The 20,563-nt window shown below is 51.0% G+C and overlaps 9 protein-coding genes across 9 annotated transcripts; 7 read left to right on the top strand and 2 right to left on the bottom strand.

The window, feature by feature from the left end:
* Positions 1 to 81: 81 nt before the first annotated feature.
* Positions 82 to 571, top strand: N7477_003947 (mitochondrial 54S ribosomal protein mL41; the record flags this gene model as incomplete). Its single annotated transcript, XM_056965610.1, has 2 exons — positions 82 to 264; positions 326 to 571. 2 exons carry the CDS (start codon positions 82 to 84, stop codon positions 569 to 571), a joined length of 429 nt encoding a protein of 142 aa, XP_056825563.1.
* A 678-nt stretch (positions 572 to 1,249) lies between these two features.
* On the top strand, positions 1,250 to 2,725 carry N7477_003946 (IQ calmodulin-binding motif-containing protein; the record flags this gene model as incomplete). Its single annotated transcript, XM_056965609.1, has 1 exon — positions 1,250 to 2,725. One exon carries the CDS (start codon positions 1,250 to 1,252, stop codon positions 2,723 to 2,725), a length of 1,476 nt encoding a protein of 491 aa, XP_056825562.1.
* Positions 2,726 to 2,901: 176 nt separating this feature from the next.
* N7477_003945 (uncharacterized protein) lies at positions 2,902 to 4,338 on the top strand (the record flags this gene model as incomplete). Its single annotated transcript, XM_056965608.1, has 2 exons — positions 2,902 to 3,263; positions 3,318 to 4,338. The coding sequence occupies 2 exons, from the start codon at positions 2,902 to 2,904 to the stop codon at positions 4,336 to 4,338; spliced, it is 1,383 nt and encodes a 460-aa protein (XP_056825561.1).
* Positions 4,339 to 4,497: 159 nt separating this feature from the next.
* On the top strand, positions 4,498 to 5,070 carry N7477_003944 (IQ and HECT domain protein; the record flags this gene model as incomplete). Its single annotated transcript, XM_056965607.1, has 1 exon — positions 4,498 to 5,070. The coding sequence occupies one exon, from the start codon at positions 4,498 to 4,500 to the stop codon at positions 5,068 to 5,070; it is 573 nt and encodes a 190-aa protein (XP_056825560.1).
* A 1,011-nt stretch (positions 5,071 to 6,081) lies between these two features.
* On the top strand, positions 6,082 to 8,404 carry pab1 (polyadenylate-binding protein; the record flags this gene model as incomplete). The annotated part of the gene is made up of 2 exons (XM_056965606.1): positions 6,082 to 8,180; positions 8,248 to 8,404. 2 exons carry the CDS (start codon positions 6,082 to 6,084, stop codon positions 8,402 to 8,404), a joined length of 2,256 nt encoding a protein of 751 aa, XP_056825559.1.
* Positions 8,405 to 9,284: 880 nt separating this feature from the next.
* N7477_003942 (transcription factor domain-containing protein) lies at positions 9,285 to 10,823 on the top strand (the record flags this gene model as incomplete). The annotated part of the gene is made up of 1 exon (XM_056965605.1): positions 9,285 to 10,823. One exon carries the CDS (start codon positions 9,285 to 9,287, stop codon positions 10,821 to 10,823), a length of 1,539 nt encoding a protein of 512 aa, XP_056825558.1.
* A 3,541-nt stretch (positions 10,824 to 14,364) lies between these two features.
* On the bottom strand, positions 14,365 to 15,798 carry N7477_003941 (FAD-dependent oxidoreductase; the record flags this gene model as incomplete). The annotated part of the gene is made up of 5 exons (XM_056965604.1): positions 14,365 to 14,421; positions 14,478 to 14,751; positions 14,807 to 15,123; positions 15,178 to 15,732; positions 15,784 to 15,798. The coding sequence occupies 5 exons, from the start codon at positions 15,796 to 15,798 to the stop codon at positions 14,365 to 14,367; spliced, it is 1,218 nt and encodes a 405-aa protein (XP_056825557.1).
* A 1,373-nt stretch (positions 15,799 to 17,171) lies between these two features.
* Positions 17,172 to 18,294, top strand: N7477_003940 (tartrate dehydrogenase; the record flags this gene model as incomplete). Its single annotated transcript, XM_056965603.1, has 3 exons — positions 17,172 to 17,412; positions 17,461 to 18,191; positions 18,226 to 18,294. 3 exons carry the CDS (start codon positions 17,172 to 17,174, stop codon positions 18,292 to 18,294), a joined length of 1,041 nt encoding a protein of 346 aa, XP_056825556.1.
* Positions 18,295 to 18,493: 199 nt separating this feature from the next.
* On the bottom strand, positions 18,494 to 19,270 carry N7477_003939 (NAD(P)-binding oxidoreductase; the record flags this gene model as incomplete). Its single annotated transcript, XM_056965602.1, has 4 exons — positions 18,494 to 18,934; positions 18,997 to 19,010; positions 19,066 to 19,137; positions 19,201 to 19,270. The coding sequence occupies 4 exons, from the start codon at positions 19,268 to 19,270 to the stop codon at positions 18,494 to 18,496; spliced, it is 597 nt and encodes a 198-aa protein (XP_056825555.1).
* Between the last annotated feature and the right edge of the window lie 1,293 nt (positions 19,271 to 20,563).

The raw sequence follows: 20,563 nt of genomic DNA, 5'->3' as shown, positions 1-20,563 counted from the left end.
TAGCGCGATCCGACCACCCGAACTTTTGCCCTGAACCTCGACTGCGACACTCCTCTCCTTCCCTAACGTCAGTTCATCGAAATGTTCAAGTCAACGAACCCTATGATGGCGCGCCTGCGCTTGACGACCAAGGCGATCAACGGCGGTTACTACAAGGGTAATCGGACAGGCTCAATGGGTCGCTTCGACAAACATGGCAACTACGTGATCGACTACAAGAAAGTCCGCACCTACGTGGTTCCGGAAGACCTGAAAGACTTCAAGGTAAACATAAATTTTAATAGCAGACAACGTCGTGACCGGCAGTCCACTGACACCTGTCTAGCTTACACCCTTTGTCACCAAACGCGCGGAGGCAAAGCGAAGCATTTACAACAAGGAGATTGAGCAGAATGGGCGCACATACACCGTGGTCGACAAGATGACGGGCCGAAACTACCTCGAGCTATGGGCTGAGCGCAATGGTGAAGAAGTCTACGAGCGCGAGTTGATCGAGAACCCCGTCGAGGAAATCAAGACGGCCGAGATTCCGGACAAGATGCCGGAAGAGATGCCAGCGAAGAGCCACTAAGCCAAATACTTTGTGAAATACAGAGTGTTTGCTTTCTGAGACCGGATGCCTGGCAACATTGTGAGTACCCGTACTATTCGTCTTTCTGTATAGCCTCTAACCGCCTAGGGATTGAACCATCCCGAGCACCCTGTCCACCCCGACGGTTTCCCCAAATCTACCGTCGTACCTTTCTACCGCTCGCTGGACGACCGCATCCTCCATGTATTATATGTACAGCATACTTGATTCAAAATGGGCCGATACTGGACCCATCGGCATGAAGCGCCCATGGATTTCCCCCCCATGTGTACGCTGCAGTACCAGGCTGCTCGGATGAATTGGAATGGGAACTGCGAAAGAATCTCTCGTTTGCATATAGAAAGTACCGTTTCGAATAATATCCAAATCTCCAATTCCTTTCCTGTTTCTCCGTGAAGACGCAGGCGGAAGATCTTTGCCGAGGGCGTTCCCAGAGCGTGGCATTAGTAGAGACACCGCTTTCAAAGTGCGTGCACCGTGTGTCTACCACCGATAAGCTCGCCATTTCGCGCTCATATCGGAGGCGGCGTATGTCATAGCTCTTTTCTCATTTGCATTGGCGAGATGGGCCTTCGTCTCTTTTGTTTGCATCACCAGCGTTCGTACTGTGCATAGACAGATACCCGTCAGATCATTTCTCCTCAGGGAGCCCTCACGATGCATCACACTTTCACTGGCAACTCTCGTCGGCCGCGGCAGGTGAACCTGAGCGGCCGCATCAACGATCCCTTCGCTGCATTTTCGCCCGGTAGACAAACGCCGCATGCTTCCAATCCACAGCTCGCCGTCGCAATAGCACGCCAGGAGCGAATCCAAAGAGAGAAGGAAAGAGAGAAGCAGAGTGCTGCCCGTGTCGTACAGCGCGTGTGGCGGGGCTACAGCAGCAGGAAGGCAACACATGGAAGATGGCGCTCTGAATGGGATGCGGTGGAACAAAATCTGGCGGACGCTTTCGAGGTTTCTCCCGCCACGCCGTCAAGCGAAAGTTGGTCATCGTCAGCACGGCGTCCTGCACCCTATGCTACAGCAGACCAGTGCTTCTCACAGCTTCAGCTGCTCGTTCAGTTTGTGTCTGCACAGAAGAGTGATGATGTCCTCCGCCTCGTATACTTCGTTGATGCTTTTGAGCAAACCTTCCGGCGCCTGCCTACGATCGCTACCGAGGGCGAGTGGACGACCCTGCTCAAACGGTTGAGCAGAGCTATTCTGAATGTTCTCAGTTCAGCTTCGAAACCTGCTGTTCCGTTCGGGGCAGTCGAGCCTCTTCTCCAAGCCTTGGTTTTCTTGGCCGGTTTGATTCCGAAGCAGATGGCTAAGATCGCAGACACATACTATCATGCTCTGGCACTTCTCACTACGAATTCCTCCAATTTGCATCTACCAGATATTGACGCAAACGAACTCCGACGAGATCAGGGTATCAACCCGGCCAAGATAAAAGAAGCTGTTCTTGCAATTTTGCGCCCAATTACTTCGGAGACAATGACGGCCTACGAGGCCTTCGCTACATTCTACCTCACCATTCCAAGTCTTGAGACCTATCTGGGCGCCCTGGATGGACTGGCTAGCGAGATCAACTATAGAATGTTGGCCTTGGCGGTATCTGCTCGCTTAGCCTCAAACTCCAAGGGCGTCTTGGAAGATGCACAAGCTCGTTCATGGCTTCTTTCTTACCTGATTTTCTTCCAAAAATATGCTCTTGGCAGTCAAGCCAAGTATCATGCTCCAGAATTGGATTTTGTAACGGTAGTATCGGATTTATTGAACTCAACAGCGACACATCTCATGCAAGGCTTAGATGCAGACGAAACGAATGACCTGGACGAGCCAAATCTGTCGCGCTCTCTTCCTCCGTTCATAAGAAATCAGGTTACAGGTCTCGTCAATCAGAATAGCGTCACCGGACTTCTTTCCAGGATTCGAACGTCCCGTCTACCTCAGGCGATTTCAACACAAAGTGACTCTGATGCTTCTAAAGAGGCCAGGGTTCTTGCTACATATGCCTTGAGCCTGCTCCGGATCTTCCCCAGGCGTGGTGATGATATTAGAATGTGGCTGTACCTCGGCTCCGCACCCTCAGGGGGACCAAGCGTCCGGCCTACCTGCGATCAAATATTTCTGGCAGGCCTCTAGATCTAGCCGGGTGTTTGATATAATCAGCAGGGACTCAACGAAGGTCCTTCCTCTGTTGCAATTACCAGAGCAGGCTCAGGAACAGGTTGACGTGCCCCAAGACCAACGAGAGCAGGAGTGGACAACCATTCTTCTTTTCTTGGAGCTCTATACCTTTGTCTTAAAAGTCACAGATGATGATGAGTTTTTTTTCCAGCGCCTCTTCTTTTGCATCCTCCAAGTTTAGCAAGACATCATGGACGCGAGAAAGCGCATTGCCATTGGAAGATGTCAAGGATATGACGATCTTCCTCAAGAACCTTGCTTTCACCCTTTACTGGAATGCGGTCGACTTGAGTGAGCCTGCACTTCGGCCGACGGCAGTAAGCCTCAGCAGCTACTTCAACAACACGACCAATGCATCTTCGGAAGCGCTTCCCAGCACAAATGATTTGGAAACGAAAAACCAGTCTAACAATCTCCCTGGAGTGACGGGCATTCCTCTCGAATACTTCAAGGGACTTGTCACTGGATTGCTTCGGATGCTGCATGAAAGAGAGTAAGTCGAAAAAAGAAAATAGGAATAAGCATGCATTCTAACGTTATCTTTCAGTTCGCGACGGAAATTCCTGCCCAAAGATCACTGGCTTATGACCAGTCGTTTTGACATGGAAGGATTCATTCCCTCTGTCGTCGCAGAAGAAGAGAAACGACACGAGTTCCAAGCTCGGGCCGAGGACAATGACGAAGCCGAGCCTATGGAAGAAGAAGAAACGAACATGCCTCTCGGTCTAGCTGGAGCTGGGCACGCGCAGCAGACCATCAGGGTCGAGGCCATGCGTCGCCAACAGCAGCGAGTTGCTCGCGGTAGGATTCTGGCTGCCATTGCACCTGGATTGGAGATCCTGCGAAACATGCCCTTCTTCATCCCGTTCGCCACCCGAGTGCAGATTTTTCGCGAATTTATCTATCATGACCAGCATCGCCGCCGACGAGGATTTGTTGACGCTGATCTTTGGCGCGCATCCGTTGCACAAGCTGCAATGGGGCAGATGATCGATGGCCACCCTGCCGTGCAAGCCGTTCTTGCGCGGCACCAAGCTGAAATTCGCCGAGAACACGTCTTTGACGATGCCCTCGAACAGTTTTACCAGCTTGGAGACGGCCTCAAGGAACCAATTCAAATCAGTTTTATTGATAAATTCGGGACCATGGAGGCAGGTATTGATGGTGGTGGAGTGACCAAGGAGTTTTTGACTAGCATCACTTCCGAAGCATTCAAGACCGAAAGTGAATCCAGCAGCATGTTTGCCGAGAATGACCAACACCTGCTTTACCCGAACCCAACAGCACTTGAACAGTGTAAGGAACAGCTACGAGCAAGTGGTGTGAGCGAGTCTAGTCCCGAATGGCAAGGGAGTATCCGAGATCTTCTCCGCCGCTATGAATTTCTTGGACGGGTAATTGGAAAGTGTCTTTACGAGGGTATTCTGGTCGATGTCAACTTTGCACCGTTCTTTTTACTGAAATGGGCTTTGACTGGAGGGACGGGGTCTGCAATGAAGGAGTCATCCTATCGGGCTAACTTGAATGATCTGAAGGATCTTGATGCGGGGTCTATCAAGGCCTTGTGAGTGCACGAACCCTTCTGGAACTGAGTATCGCTAACTGGTACGATCTAGTTGCAACTAAAGAACTATCCCGGAGACGTTGAAGACTTTGCCCTGGACTTCACAGTGGCCGATACGATCTCGATACCTGGACCAGGCCACCGTACAGTGACGCGCACAATAATGAAAGAGCTGAGGCCTGGTGGCTCGTCTATTCCGGTCACCAACCAGAATCGACTGGTGTATATATCCTACATTGCCCGATACCGATTACAACTGCAACCACAATACCAGACCAATGCTTTCCTGCAGGGTCTCGGGCAAATGATTCAGCCCGCATGGCTGTCTATGTTCAACCAAGCCGAGTTGCAAACTCTGGTGAGCGGCGAGAATGCCGATATCGACGTGGAAGATCTTCGGCGAAACACACAATACGGTGGTGTATATACCATTGGTGACGACAATCAGGAGCACGAGACGGTGAAGCTGTTTTGGAAGGTGATGCATGACATGAGCAACGAAGAGCGCCAGAAGGTCCTCCGCTTCGTGACCTCAACACCTCGAGCCCCGCTACTTGGGTTCAGCCACCTCAACCCACGATTCAGCATTCGGGACTCGAGTGAGGATCAGGAGCGCCTACCGAGCACAAGTACCTGTGTCAACCTCCTGAAGCTGCCGCGCTACTCGAATGCGGAGACCTTGCGGAGCAAGTTGCTGTATGCAGTGAGCTCAGGAGCTGGATTTGACCTAAGTTAAGGGTGTCATCTCTTATGTTTCCTACACCCTCTCCTCGGTAATTTATTTTTCTCTTTGTGCATGTAGCCACATAGTGGATGGCCTCCTTGGAGAATGCATAGCATCGGCGTCGAAATCACGGGCCGCTCATTGGGCCGAGGGCGAACAATCGCATCGGCATATAGCCAGGCGACTATTGTCCAGTTCTCACCGCAGCAAGAAATAGCGACTAGCATTTACATAGTGAATATCTAGAAATGCCTCTAAGTTTCATTTCCTTATCCTTCTGCCCCCCTTTTCTTTTCTTTTTCCCAAGTTGTGCTGGAATTACATGAGCAGCAATGCATGGAATAGAAAATTAAGACGAATCTCGTGACTAGCACAAAGCCCTTGAAGCGGCGACATTAGTCATCCGATTATGGACGGTAACTAAAGCGGCAAGAAGAACACCAAAACAGGACTAGTGGAATACTCCTCTTTCTCTCTGAGTTTTCGAGAAGGCGTTTCGCGGGTCAACTTTTTTTTTCTTCTTCATCCCTCGTCTATCCACCCCTCTCTTTCCAAGGGAACTCTTTTTTTCCTTTCGAATCTTTCTCGAAAGCCTAAAAAAAACCCTCAAAAAAACACGAAAAACCCCCTTCAAAAAAACCCATTTATCTTATCTCCAATCCCCTCCATTGTGCGGTGTGTGGAAGATTTTCCTTCAACCGCCTCTTTCCACGTTCCAGGTTAGTTGCGTCCTCGTTCTACCCTCGTTTTGCCTCGCTCTCCGTCTGCTCGAGATTATCGTCACTCCGACCTATTTTTGGGTTGTCGCCGTGCAATTTCCTTTGAGCCCTTTGCTTTGTCGATTCATCCGTGGAAGTCATTATTTTCCATTTGGTGATTGTCTACCCCTCGCCTCCATTCACTGTTAGCATTTGTCTCTGCCTACTTACCAAAGAGACTACATGATCTACGATGGTCCTTTTACTTCGCCCCTCGTTTCCTTCTCATCCCACTCGCAATTTTGGAGAGAGTCTTTGCTAAACCATGCTTAGTAACAACAGCTATCCAAAATGTCTGCTGAAACCGCCACCAACCCCCCCGGCCGCTGAGCCCACGGCCACCTCGCCCGAGGCTAACGGCTCTCCGGCTCCTGCTGCTGCTCCCGAGACCGCCGGCGAGGGCGCTGCTGCCAACAACCAGCCCCACTCCGCATCCCTCTATGTCGGCGAGCTCGACCCCTCCGTGACTGAGGCCATGCTCTACGAGCTGTTCTCCTCCATCGGCCAGGTTGCTTCCATCCGAGTTTGCCGTGATGCAGTCACCCGCCGCTCTCTCGGCTATGCCTACGTCAACTACAACAACACCGCCGACGGTGAACGCGCCCTCGAGGACTTGAACTACACTTTGATCAAGGGTAAGCCCTGCCGCATCATGTGGTCTCAGCGTGACCCCGCTCTGCGCAAGACTGGCCAGGGCAATGTCTTCATCAAGAACCTTGACAATGCCATTGACAACAAGGCTCTTCACGATACCTTCGCTGCCTTTGGTAACATTCTCTCCTGCAAGGTCGCCCAGGATGAGTTCGCCAACTCCAAGGGTTACGGTTTCGTCCACTACGAGACTGCCGAGGCTGCCAACAACGCTATCAAGCATGTTAACGGTATGCTTCTTAACGACAAGAAGGTGTTTGTTGGTCACCACATCTCCAAGAAGGACCGCCAGAGCAAGTTCGAGGAGATGAAGGCCAACTACACCAACATCTACGTGAAGAACCTCGAGCTCGAGATCACCGATGACGAGTTCCGCACTATGTTCGAGGCATTCGGTGAAATCACCTCCGCCACTCTCAGCCACGACCAGGATGGCAAGAGCCGCGGATTCGGTTTCGTCAACTACTCTACCCATGAGAGCGCGCAGGCCGCCGTGGAGGAGATGAACGACAAGGACGTCAAGGGCCAGAAGCTCTATGTCGGCCGTGCTCAGAAGAAGCACGAGCGTGAGGAGGAGCTGCGCAAGCAGTACGAGGCTGCTCGTATGGAGAAGGCCTCCAAGTACCAGGGTGTCAACCTCTACGTCAAGAACCTGACTGACGACGTTGATGATGAGAAGCTCCGCGACCTCTTCACTCCCTACGGCACCATTACCTCTGCTAAGGTCATGCGCGACTCCGTCGGCGACGAGAGCCCCGCCTCCGAGGGTGAGGAGAAGACTGAGGAGAACAAGGAGGCTGAGACCAAGGAGGAGGAAAAGAAGTCCGAGGAGAAGCCCGAGGAGGAGAAGAAGAAGGAGGAGGACAGCGAGGAGCAGGAGGAGGGCGAGAAGTCCGACAAGAAGGGCCTCGGCAAGAGCAAGGGCTTCGGCTTTGTCTGCTTCAGCAGCCCCGATGAGGCCTCCAAGGCTGTCACCGAGATGAACCAGCGCATGGTTAACGGCAAGCCCCTCTATGTCGCTCTCGCCCAGCGCAAGGATGTCCGCCGCAGCCAGCTCGAGGCTAGCATCCAGGCTCGCAACACCATCCGCCAGCAGCAGGCCGCCGCTGCCGCTGGTATGCCCCAGCCTTACATGCAGCCCGCCGTCTTCTACGGCCCCGGCCAGCAGGGCTTCATCCCCGCCGCTCAGCGCGGTATGGGCTTCCCTCCCCAGGGTGGTATGGTCATGCCCGGCATGCCCGGTGGTCGCCCCGGTCAGTTCCCCGGTCCCTTCCCTCAGCAGGGTGGTCGCGGCATGGTCCCCGGCCAGCAGATGCCCCCCAACTTCCAGGGCATGCCCATGGGCATGCAGGGCCCCGGTATGCCTAACGGTATGGGTTACCCCATGCAGGGCCCCGCTTTCGGCCGCGGTGCTGGTGGCCGCGGTCAGGTTCCTGGTATGCCTATGGGTCAGGGTATGCGTGGTGGTCCCGGCTACGGTCGTGGTGGTCCCCAGATGGGCCGTGGTCAAGGTCGTGGTCAGGCTCCTGCCGGCCAGCCTGGTCAGGAGCAGCCCGCCTCCAGCAACCCCGCTCTCGCCAACGCTCCTCCTGCCCAGCAAAAGCAGATGCTCGGTGAGGCTTTGTACCCCAAGATCCAGGCCCAGCAGCCTGAGCTTGCCGGCAAGATCACTGGTATGCTTCTGGAGATGGATAACGCTGAGCTTCTTGGCCTGTAAGTTTTTGGCTCCCAATCTTCACACCCCCGCCCCCGCAACACGATGCTAATATTACTATTTTAGGCTTGATGATGAGGAGGCACTCCGCGCCAAGGTCGATGAGGCCCTCAGCGTTTATGACGAGTACATGAAGAACAAGGGTACCGAGGGCGAGGCGGCTGGCGAGGCCAAGCCTCAGGAGGCCGAGAAGGAGGCTTCCTCGGAGGAGAACAAGTCTTGAATGACTGTCTTGTCTAGCTCCGTGCAGAAGTTGTGAACTAGACTCGGCTCACGATGAATCTGCCCGCGCTCGGAAATCTTGGAACGCACGTTTTTTGATGACCATTTCCTTTTTCGTTTTTCATTTTTTTGTCTACTACCGTGTGACCCTTTCTCGCTTTTCCCCTCTTCCTCCCGATCTCGATATCCCTCGGTTTGAAAAGTTCCTGTGTTAGTGTCACCTATTTCTGGTGTTTAGTGAACGCGGCACGACATTTTTTTTCCAATTTCCTCCCGCCTCTCTAGTACACTCCTGCGTGGACTTTTCTCTCGTCTCCTTTACCCTGGATTCTTGAGGAGGGACAAATGCCCAAGCTCGCAATGGGGGACAGCTTCGTGTCCTCGGGTCGGTAAAAGTTCTTCTCTTTGGGCGCTGGATGTGGGTTTGTCTTATGATCTACCTTACTTTCTTTATTGTTTGCCGGGAGGGAGTTGTGACGTCTTTCTCTTCCTGTCCCCCAACCCTTTACTCTCTACCTTTCCCCCCTTTGCCTCGTACCTCCCCCTTTTAATCCTTCACGAGTGTAACATAGAGTTATGACTTCCTCGCGGAAGGGTCTAGCGTGCAGTCCCTTTATGTGCCTGAGTTCGAGAGCACAGGCTTCCAAATTTAATGGGATGGCCACGGGCCCGATTGCTTATTTAACATTCGTTCTATCTCAAATGTTTTTGATAGATGTAACCCTTAGGAGCAGAGATTGGTGAATTTCAATTCTTGCCAACTTCGGAATGAAGCGATGACTAAGCACGATGACTGCGACTCCAATCGCCCTCAAGAGCAGGACTCACGACTACTTCCATTGCTAGCTGTCTCTACATTGCCGCAGAATGTGCATTCAAGCATGGAGCCACCAGAGTATCATCCTGGAACATCAGAAATTGGTTCCCTCACGGCACATTCCAACGAGGATAGCCAGTTCGTCGGTAGCTCCAGCGGCGTCTACTTCATCAATACCGTGAAGCGTGCATTCTCCGCTGGGCTAGATGCATCGGGATCCCCAGAGACAGAGTTCCCAACTGCTGAAGATACCCTTGTGGGTGCAGAAGACTCACCCCGGAAGCGACAATGTACGGCATCATCCAAGCTTGACTCGGCCACACCCATCGAGGCCGAGTCACCAGCACCATGGAAGTACGACCCCACGATTGCGGATTACATGGGCAGCGCACCACCGTTGGAGGCTTCGAAAGAATTTATGATGATGTACTTCAAAGTTTGGCATCCTCTGTTTCCCTTCCTACATGGTCCCACTTTCCTGCAGGCCATGGAAAAGTTATACTCCAGCACCGGAGACAATACTCCAGTCCTCGATAAGAGCTCGAATCATCGAAATACATGCTGGACGGTGATTCTGCAATGTATCTTTAATCTAGGAAGTATGCTTCGTCCAGACCTTGAACTTCCACCTACCTGTCGAATTCAATCGCCTAGCAGTGTAACATCACTACTCGGATGTCTATTAGCAAAACATGACATTGCTTCACTTCAAGCCCTTCTAGCCGTCCAGGTTTACCTGGTTGCAAAAATGTCCCTACGCCTGGCATCTACGTTCGGTGGATGCGTTTTACGATCCATGATGCATGCTGGCCTCCACCGATGTCCGTTCCGATATGCGCAGCTCTCATCGCATGATCGACAATTGCGCAAACGAATTTTCTGGTGTGCATATGCGATTGATAGATACCTGAGCCAAGCACTGGGGTTGCCGCTTGGGATCCAGGATTCGGACATCGATGTGTGCCTACCTGCTGCGCCGGAAATCCACTCTCCTCGACGACTGAGGGATTTACAGTCCAGTGTCTCATATAGGAACCCAGTATCGCACGATAATCGAAAATATAGAGAGCATTCGCCGTTGGATGCAGGCGCAGATCACCGCAAAAAGGAACGGGTGCTTGCCAGCTATGTTGATTCCGGAACACTCACCGGCCGTGCACTTGAACTGTTACATAAGTCCATTTTGGTGCGTTCGGTGCGCCGCAGTTCCGTGCTTTTCTTAGTGACAGACGTTCATAAGTGGTGGAATAGTCTTCCTCTTGAACTCCAAGGGAAGTCATCTGAGGCCGGCAAACGGGTGCTAGCTTCAGATTCAGGCAGTTCGTTTGACTTTGGCCCTTTCTTTACCGTCCTCTACCAGCATCTCATCCTTATTCTCCACCGACCCTCCTTGTCATTGGACCCATCAACAGCAGAATTTTGTTCAGGGCTGCAGACCTGCATTGGCGCTGCACGATCCATTCTCGCGGCGTTGAGATTGCAAGTGGATAGTTGCCAAGCACTCTTCTGGCCGGGCTTTGTCTCTGCAGCTTGGATGTCAGGCTTGGTGTTGGCTTTTGCTTGCCAACTCAAACAATACGTTGTGAAGAAGGGTTTGCAGTGAGTTTCGATCTTAAATTCAAGGTCCGCGAAATGAACTTAGGACTGAATGTCAAAAGGGAAATCGACTTTTGTTCCGAATTTCTGAAGCGCATGTCTCTCCAGTGGGAGACAGCCAAACATTGCCAGATAGCATTGTCCTTACTGTCTACGAAAATCAAACAAATCGAGCGTCATGCCAACAGCACGAATTCTCATGCTTATACCCAGCGGCGCCCCGGCGAAATTCATCCAATTGACTCGACTACCTTGCGGTGCAACGACTCAAGGTTGGCTCAAATTGTCGGTTTGCAAATGAAACCGAACCCCATTGCCGAAGTGCAAATGGAGCAACCCGATGGAGTGCTTGAAGACACTCATTTCCGCGAGACACGACCTGGGTCAGTCTCACCAGAATTGTTCCAGCCAAGCAGTCTCCACGGAGAGGCGGCACTGGCCGATAATACGACGCCGTCATCAGAGCTTCACTTCCAAAGTGTAGACTCTGGTCACCTTGGTGGGTCGAATTTCGACTTAGATATTGCTGATCTGCTTCAAGGGGCGGATTTCAATTCTCTGTTTGATATAGTCGGACAGCAATACCCCAGTTTCTGAATGAAAGGACTAATGATTTATGCTATCAATTGACCATCGATGTGAGTATGTCTAGATCATTCACGGGTCTCTACAAATCGTCAAATCCTATGGTTGGCGCCCAAATATGGGTCAGACAACCACCGAAAATTAGAACAATGAGCCAGAGTAAACACCCAGTCTGATCATTTTCTACTTAGTCCTGGGCCATGAAGTCAATTGTAGAAAATGAGTCAACAAACCGAAATTACGGTGTTGTGCTGATGTGAAGAATCGGGATTGCGCCACTTTCAATAGTTGGGGGCGCTTTTGCGGCGCTTGGCATTCTCCTCTTCCACATTGCTGACGCGAATGCGAACGCAGCGATGGAGACGCCGCAGGCACGCAAAAGACCGCGGCCAGTTGTTTCCTGTCTTCGATGCAGGGAAAAGAAATTGAAATGCCACCGTGTCGTGCCTTGCCAGAACTGTATCAAGTCGGGCTGCCGTCCGGACTGCACCTACAATCAACAGCCTACCGAGTCGCATCTCAGGCCGAAGAGAGTTCAATTATCAAATTCTAATGGTTCTGATCAGAATCAAGATCACCTCGCCGCTCCAGTGACAGCGGGTGTTGGCGTCATTGAAGATTTACAGATGCGAGTCGCCAAGCTTGAGGAACTCCTTGCGCTGCATTCCCAAGGGGCCTTCAGGCCGATCAAAGATGCCCCTGTTCAGTGTGCACGGTAGGAAGACAACCCCTTATTAGTGCGCAAAATCTGAACGTCAAAGCAGGCCACAGGTTGATACAACTCGGTCGAGTTCTGGTTTTCTTGGGACACTTGTAGCCAAGGGATCTCGTTCCCGCTACCATGGACAAAACAACAGAATCACACTACTCAATCAAGTATGTCTATCAACTCGGCCTCTCCTCCATAAAAGGTCAGACACAAAGAGTCCTCCAGTTTGCGGACGCGAAGGAATTCATCAATCAATGCTCCAGTGACTCGGCTCTCGTGGGATTGGCCAAAGAAGTGCAATTCCTTCAGTCCAAGTCTCAATTGACGAGTTCTTCGCCGGAGTCAGTCTCTTGCCTGGATGCCTTACCGGAGACGCAGCATCTCTTGGAGTCTCTACCCCCAAAGCCTGTCTGTGACCGTTTGCTTGAGGTCTACACGAAGAACTTTGAGAAGACGCTCAGAATTGTTCATATCCCTTCACTTTTGCGTCAGTATGAGGTCTTCTGGCAACATTTAGACCCTGAGAGCTCTACTTCTTCGGCATCATCCTTTATGCCACTTCTTGTCTCAATATTAAACGTGGCTGCTTGGTCTGAGTCACCTCCAACCGCATCGGAGCACTCGGCATCATCGAACAAATTGAAGCAAGTCGCACCTGGGCTCATTCAAGATTGGCTGAAGCGACTCCCGCGCAAAAAAATGTTGAGCTCTCTTCACTTCAGGTGCAAACTCTGCACCTTCTCTCCTTTCAGCTGCGCCTCGTCTCGGTGGAAGAACAATGGAAGACAAGCGGTGCCCTCGTTCGATCTGCCATGACAATGGGTCTTCATGCCAATCTATCCCAAGCCACGAATCTTTCGTTTTCCAAGCGGAGGTCCGACGCCGACTCTGGATTACAATCATTGAGATGGATCTCCAAGCGTCTATTGCCGCGGGGATGCCTACCCTGATACCAGATCTTGTCCTTGACCATCTATATCCCAGCAATCTCAATGATGAAGACTTTGACGAGTCGACGCTCGGCTTACCACTGTGCAAGCTCTTATATGAGAAAACCGATTCATCTTCTCAAATTGCCTTGGCTACTTCTTTGTCTCATAGAACTAGGGCTATGAACACTGCCCAACGTAAACTGCGCGTGACAGTCTTGCAGAACGCCTTAAACAGGGGCGTGAACTTGAACAAATTTTGCATGGAATTCCATCCTACTTGAAGCCGGATTCCGAAGTGGGAAGCCAGGACCCATCAATCGTCCTACAGAGTGTTATTCTCGATCTCTATCTCCGCCGTCCTCTTCTCTGCCTCTACCGTCCTGTTATCAATAATCCCCCCAGCAATCACGACGACCCGTCGTTTCGCGAGTTACGAAGAACATGTCTTGAATCCTCACTGGCAATCCTGTCCTACCAAGATCATTTCGATCCCAGCATTTCCGATTTTGATACCTTCAGTTTAAACAGCTACTGGAACGCGTTCGACACGCTTTTCCAGAATGACATCCTCTTGTCTGCTCTTAGCATCTGCAAACACATGAAGCTCTCCAAACAAGACTCAGCTATACATTCGCCATCCAAGGAACCAGGAAGCCCAGCCTATGACCCGATGCATAGCAAAGCTAGATTGATACGCGCTGTTGAAAATACGCTTGCCACTTTGACTCGTCGAACCGGCGAGAAACCCTGTGACATTAAAAGACATTCTTCTGTTATCAGTTGTTCTGCATTCAGTACGCGCTCGAGGTACTACCGAGCAAAAAGATCGAACCATCTCTCAAGGAGCCAAAAAGGCTCTATCTGCCTGTCGGCAACACTTACTTACCTCGGCTGCGGAGCAATCAATTGAGCTGCAGCTGGCAGACTTGGCAAAAGTGGTATGAATCCGTATATCCGATACGTGTGAACTTGCTGACAAGTCAACAGACTCAGTCCCACGAGGCTATTTTGTCATCGGACAGCCAGCTGCAGTTCTCGTCTTCGAACCCTCAGATGTCTAATCTGTCACAGTCATCTCTACTCGCACCCGAATTTACTAATTTTGAGACCGATCTGTTTTCATTCGATGATGGGTCATTCATGTGGAATTTGTGACGGAGAATTACACGACAAGCCCAGTGTAGGGGAAAGGAGCACAAGCGGTGGAGCAGCAATGGTACAAGGGCCAATTCAGAGTGACCACCATCAATATCTCGTAAATATATGGGATGTATCATTATACTTATCAATCATTCTACTTACTAGATTCATACATTCGTCGGCTATACATCTTTCTTGGTATAGTATTGAGTCATATCATGCTGCAGCACATTCAACCCCTACCGAATGCATCAGGATACCATGTTTCAGGAATGAATATAGAGAGAGTACTCACCAGAGCAAACTCTTTTGCAAGATCTTCATCCTTCTCAGCTTTGATCAGTGTTTGGAAAAAGGCATCATTGTCCCGCGCTTTATCCGGGTCCTGATCATGAAGCCGCCGGAAATTCTCACGAGACATGGGATCAATGACCTCCTCCCACATACGCTTCCGAATTTCGGCATATTTGTCAAGGATAGTTTCGTCTGCCACCCCCTTGTGGATGCCCATCAGCGCATCGAAAAGGTTTCCAACGTCGACGATGCCGCCCGTAAGGCCAAGACCACCACTACAACGAATCAATCTTCAATGCACATCCAGTCAGCCTTCATGTCTGTACTCACAATGGATTGCAAAGATGTGCCGCATCTGCCGCAAGAAGCATCCTCCCAACCCGAAAACTCGGCGCACACCGTTGCTGTAGTTTATACGGGTTCAGATTGACAACCTTGTATTGATCCGGCTTCGGGTTCCCGGGCAAAATTTCTTCCCACCGCTGAGGTTGACGCGCAATATACTCTTCTTTGGTGAGACCCGGTATATCTCCATACGATACACGATATAGCCCGTCCGCAGTGATGCGAGCTGCCATGTACCAGTTCGTGGGATGGACGATAAAGTTGCTATCCCAGTAACCGAAGCGTTCGAAGTCGTAGTAAACCTATTCATTGCAAGTGAGGAAACGTTCAAATAAGAATGAAAGAATGATACCGACATTCGTGGCAACGATCTGTGCATTCAAAGTCTCACCCGGGAATTCGGGACCAAAAAGTTCCCTCCGCACGGTACTACTCGCCCCATCACACCCAACAACATAGTCTGCCTCGGATCGCACTGTGCCATCCGGCGTCTCAATGTCGACCCATGCTTTGTCTTGATCTTGACCGATCTTTACGACCCGATGAGACCATTTCACATGTGCGGTAGGCTGGCGCTGAATATGCTCGTACAATAGAGCTCCGAGGCGATCCAGCGGAAGAACTTGCATCTTGTAGGGATAGTCATCTGGCAACACATCGAGCCTCATGCCTGCAACGAATGTGGTGTCCATCTTTCGCCAGGCGAATCCCTTGGGTGTTATGCCGCGTGCTTTAACATCGTCCAGAACACCGGCTCGTTCAAGCTCATAGGCCGCCGGGGAGGCATAATGTGCTGCGCGGGGCTGGTCGTTCAGCTGGGCGCCAGCGTCGAGGAGTTCGACTTCAATGCCTTGTTTCGCGAGTAGAAGACCAAGGATTAGGCCTGAAGGGCCTGCTCCAACGACGATCACCTGTGACAAATGTTATTAAGTGACTGATGCGAAGTTTATTGGATGTATTACCTTCTTGATCGCCATACTTTAGTGTATAGTCAATGTCTGAGAGGGTAGCAGGCTCATTGATGCGATTAAATCGTAACCACGAAGACCCTCTGAGTAAGGAAGCCCCCACCCCCACCGTGGGGCCAGGACCTCTTAGCCAGGAATATTTCCATTGAATTTCACGACAGAGGGCGATTGGAAGGTTGAATGATTGCGGGGAAGCAGGTGTTCAAACTGCGGGGCGGCTCCCCGGGGTAATTCCGAGCTTGCCATCGCATTGCATTTTCCCCCGGTTCTATTGCACCCTTAAGTTGGCTTTGTTTACCACATAAATTGCTCTTGGAAGCTAATAGACGGTGCTCCATCCCAAGAGCTGCGGGTCTGCATGGTATTGACATCCCGGGGGTCGTCGGACCCTGCAACTCCATGATCCGAGCGGCCTGGTGATTGAGATCCTATCTCTGCAAAGGTAGCTCGGTGGCCAGGCCCAGATAGTGGACGTCCACTTGGAGAGTTCCCAGAGGTCATTTGTATTGACGAAGAGAACTGCTCTTGCTTGTGGGTGTCCATTATGTTTTGCTTCATTCCCCCCTGGACTTTCGTGGATGAAGGTCCAGGCTCAACGGATTGACAACCAATTCCATCGCTTCCTTGGTCTGTACATATCCGCTGCCATTTCCTGATGCTCTGTATCGAATTAAGGGGAAATCGAGACCATTCTTCAATGCCTTTCTTTTCAAGTCTTGCCAATGGTGCGTAGCCGGTGCCCTCGCCGGGTATCGAGTCTGTAGGGAATATCTTGGACAGCTCGGGATCGGAGACTTGAGAGAGTAGTCTTAGGAGAACACCCTCTGTCACTTGTAGCCGATGCTCCAGTGCTTCAATGTATCCCTTTGCGGGTCCCCTAATGATTGCATTAGCGAGCCTGTGGGTGTCTACCTAGATCTCATACGTACCGTCGTAACTGTTCGGGCCAGTTACACGGCCGGTTATACTCGTAGCACTGCTCACAAACAGGCCTGATTCCAATCAGCGGAGAGATTTCAATGCTTCCAAATTATGAACTCCTTACTTCTTGCCGCTGCACTTGAGTCGACCCTTGTCAGTTCTGCAATTAATGGGGTTGTTGGATATTCAACCCACCTTCTGTTTGCGTGATCGACAGGCATTACACGCAGTAGTGATTCTTGATGGCTTCTTTGCTTTCATACTTGTCGTTTGGCGTTGCTGGATGGGTTGGAGATGATGGAAAGAGAGATGGCGGGGGGAAATCGCCTGAAAGTTCTGCCGACCGTGGGATGAACCATCAGCCAGAGTCCACCTAGAGTGGGCGAGACAGACGTCAGGTATAAAACACAGGGAATTCCCACTTCTGTAAACGAATGGATTAGATATAAATTCTCGCAAACATGGTGCACTTATATCGTATAGCGTCTATCCCGGGCGATGGCATCGGGCCCGAAGTGGTCAGCGCCACGATCGAAGTGGTCGAGAAGCTCGCCCAAACTCTCGGGAGCTTCAAAATTGATTTCACTCATATTCCATGGGGAACAGGATATTACAAAGAGCATGGCAAATACGTCTCCGACGATTGTCTTGACACGTTACGCAAGTTCGACGCCGGACTCTTTGGAGCAGTGGGCGCCCCAGGTACGATCCTACGAGTTTGCTTGTGAAGCGCTGTCTAACATTCAAAAGACGTGCCAGACCACATCTCACTGTGGGGACTCCTACTCGCCATCAGAGGCCCCCTTCAACTCTACGCCAATGTGAGACCAGTGCGGACATTCCCAGGCACCAAGTGCCCCCTCAACACCGCCACTGAGGGGATTGACTGGATGCTTATTCGTGAAAACTCCGAAGGCGAGTATGCTGGTCAGGGTGGACGTTCACACGTCGGTCAGCCTTGGGAAGTCGCGACGGAAGTTGCCATTTTTACGCGCGTAGGCATTGAGCGCATCATGCGCTTCGCATTCGAGACAGCCCAGTCTCGACCGCGCAAGCAGCTGACAGTCGTGACGAAGAGTAATTCCATGCGTAATGGACTAGTCCTCTGGGACGAGGTCGCGGCGTCGGTTGCGAAGGATTTCCCCGATGTGACATGGGATAAGATGCTTGTGGATGCGATGACTGTCCGCATGGTGGGAAAGCCGCAGTCTATCGATACCATTGTCGGCACAAACTTGCACATGGATATTTTGTCAGACCTTGCAGCTGCTCTGGCGGGGTCGATTGGGGTGGCTCCTTCGGCGAATCTGGACCCGACGCGCAAGAATCCATCCTTGTTCGAGCCTGTTCATGGTAGCGCGTTTGATATCACTGGAAAGGGCATCGCGAACCCTGTCGCTACCTTCTGGTCAGCAGCCGAGATGCTGACTTGGATTGGTGAGAAGGATGCGGCAGATAAGCTGATGGGATGTGTCGAGAGGGTTTGTGCTGCGGGTGTGTTGACGCCCGACTTAGGGGGGCACGTCAAATACCCAAGAGGTGGTCAATGCCGTGTGCAGCGAGATCGAGAATTTGAGAATATAGATTGAAAATTCAATTCAGCCTGATCGTGATTCTTGGAGTACGTTTCTCATGTGCGACTAGAATTTCAAAAGAAGCTCGAGAAATATACAAGCCCCCAGCATATCCCCCCACAATATAAAAACATATATGTTGGGAGAACGCTTTCTTTTGATCAATGTAACCAGACCGACTTATTCCTAACTAAGACACAAAGCTTAACTCAATTCGAGATAACGGGGCCACTGTCATCCCATGTATCCTTCGTCGCCGCATCCACCAAGAATTTAGCCACGCTTTTACGGCTAGCAGTAGCCATCAGGGGAATCCCCTTGCCATCGTACGGCCATTCTCGAGTCGACAGAACATCAGTATCCACCAGCCTAGCAGGACGAACCAGAACATATGTGACGCCGCTAGTTCGAATCGCCCTGTCTGTTTTGTTGTGATCATCATACTGATAGCTCATGTTGGATTTGCTCATCAGCAAACGAAGTATGCATGACATGTTTGGCCACGATGTACCAACGCCAAAAGCTTGTAGAATGACCACCTTCTTCACGCCAAATTCTGTCATCACGGTTACAACGTTGGTGTTGCAGTCGGCCATGAGCCGTGGAGGGGAAATGGGTGCGGCGAATGGGCTGTCGCTGGCTCGGGAGCGCTGAGGGCCACGATCACCACATCTGGAATTTGAATTCGAAAAGCATAGCGAATGTCCGATACACTTGTAGGTGTTCCTCAAGGGTATGTGTTAGATTGAGAATTCGACATTGTGGAGCGGGGAAAGCTTACCTTTGACGATGCTCAAGCCATCTCGCATCTCGATCACTGCAGGATTTCGAACGAGGGCAGTGATATGATTCTCTTGTAGAAGTTAGTTGATATCTCAGATCCCTGCTTTGTACAGTATAACCGAGTGTATCGTACCTTTTCGAAGCAGCTCCTCCACGACGAGCTTTCCAGTGCGACCACTGCCTCCGATGACTAAAGCGTGCATTTTGAAATCGTGATGATCGCGGACTGAGATTCAGCATAGAGAATCAGAATACAGAATGGTGCTGAGTATGATTGTTAGAAGTATAGAAAGGGTGCGGCCTTCATTCTTATACATGAGTGGCTCAGTGCACACTCAGCCGAATCCGGGCTCGGATCCGAGACACATAAACACTGGCCCGAGAGAGAAGGCCAAACAAATGAGCAAAAACTAGATGTCCATTTATGAAGAGAGTAAAGAACTTGATAAATGAAGCATCCAGTTCTCTCAGACTATCATGATCAGAGCAATATACGCAGCGCAACGGTTTCGCCAACAGCATCGGTCGTTGTATATATCGAATGAAACTCTTCACTGTGGGCGGAGCGTATGCCGGATTGACCTCAAAGGAGCGGCAACAAGTAGATAGTTGCGCAGAGTATAACTTGAGAGGCCCAATCCCCAAGGACCCCGCGGCGCAGAGGCGCTGATTACATTGAAGTCGACTGAGGCCCACTTGACTGACCGACCAACCCACAGATAAGCCTGCCAGGGTGTGAAGTTATAATTATTGCCCTGCATTGGCATTGCAAATTGTGGCTATAATATCATTGAGGGCTGGCTGAGGAGAATATGTATCATCTACATACAGTGGAAAGAATTTCGAGAATTAACGCAGAGGGGCAACCCAGAAGCCAGAAGATCTTGAACATAAATACTACCAAAGATGACTGTGGAGCTCTAGTAAAGATGATACCACTACGACACCGTGCAGTTGGACCTGTTAGAAGCCTTGCCCCGGCAGCTATGTGGGAGCATCATAGGATAGAAGGCGACTGTTTATCTGATAACAAAATACCAAAACTCCTCCGTCTTGTCTCCTGACATGACAATTCCGCGTGGGATGTGCACCATGTCAACGAGGGTTGTCTAGTACTGCACTAGCTCCAAGATAAAGTGTCCCTGGCCCTCTGCCACACCATCGTAGACCCGGCGAAGCCGAAGAGATGATGTTTTGATTCTGCTTCGGGTTTGCTAGAGCATCCTCACCATTTCAACAAGAACGATCGCGGTCGAGTGGAAGAATTCAGTAGACTTCAACTAGATTGAGTATCACGACCAGGCAGGCGAGAGAATGATACTTGCGTGTTGCCCAAATTCCGGAAAGAATGTCAAGGTGCCGCATAATGATCGTCGCCCTCAGAGGGTTGCTTTGCTACGAGGTGAATTGGAGAAGCTTTGTCCCAGGAATGATGTGTCAAATTACGATGTTGCAGCAAGTGCCGGAAGGCGAAGTAGTAAGACAACAAACTGAGT

This window comes from Penicillium maclennaniae, assembly GCF_028827695.1.
Source record: "Penicillium maclennaniae strain IBT 15551 chromosome Unknown utg000003l:1.0-5670915.0:1.0-5674809.0, whole genome shotgun sequence".
Classification (NCBI taxonomy): Eukaryota; Fungi; Ascomycota; class Eurotiomycetes; order Eurotiales; family Aspergillaceae; genus Penicillium; species Penicillium maclennaniae.
The sequence above is the reverse complement of the archived record's forward strand: the minus strand, read 5'-3'. Positions and strand labels throughout refer to the sequence as shown.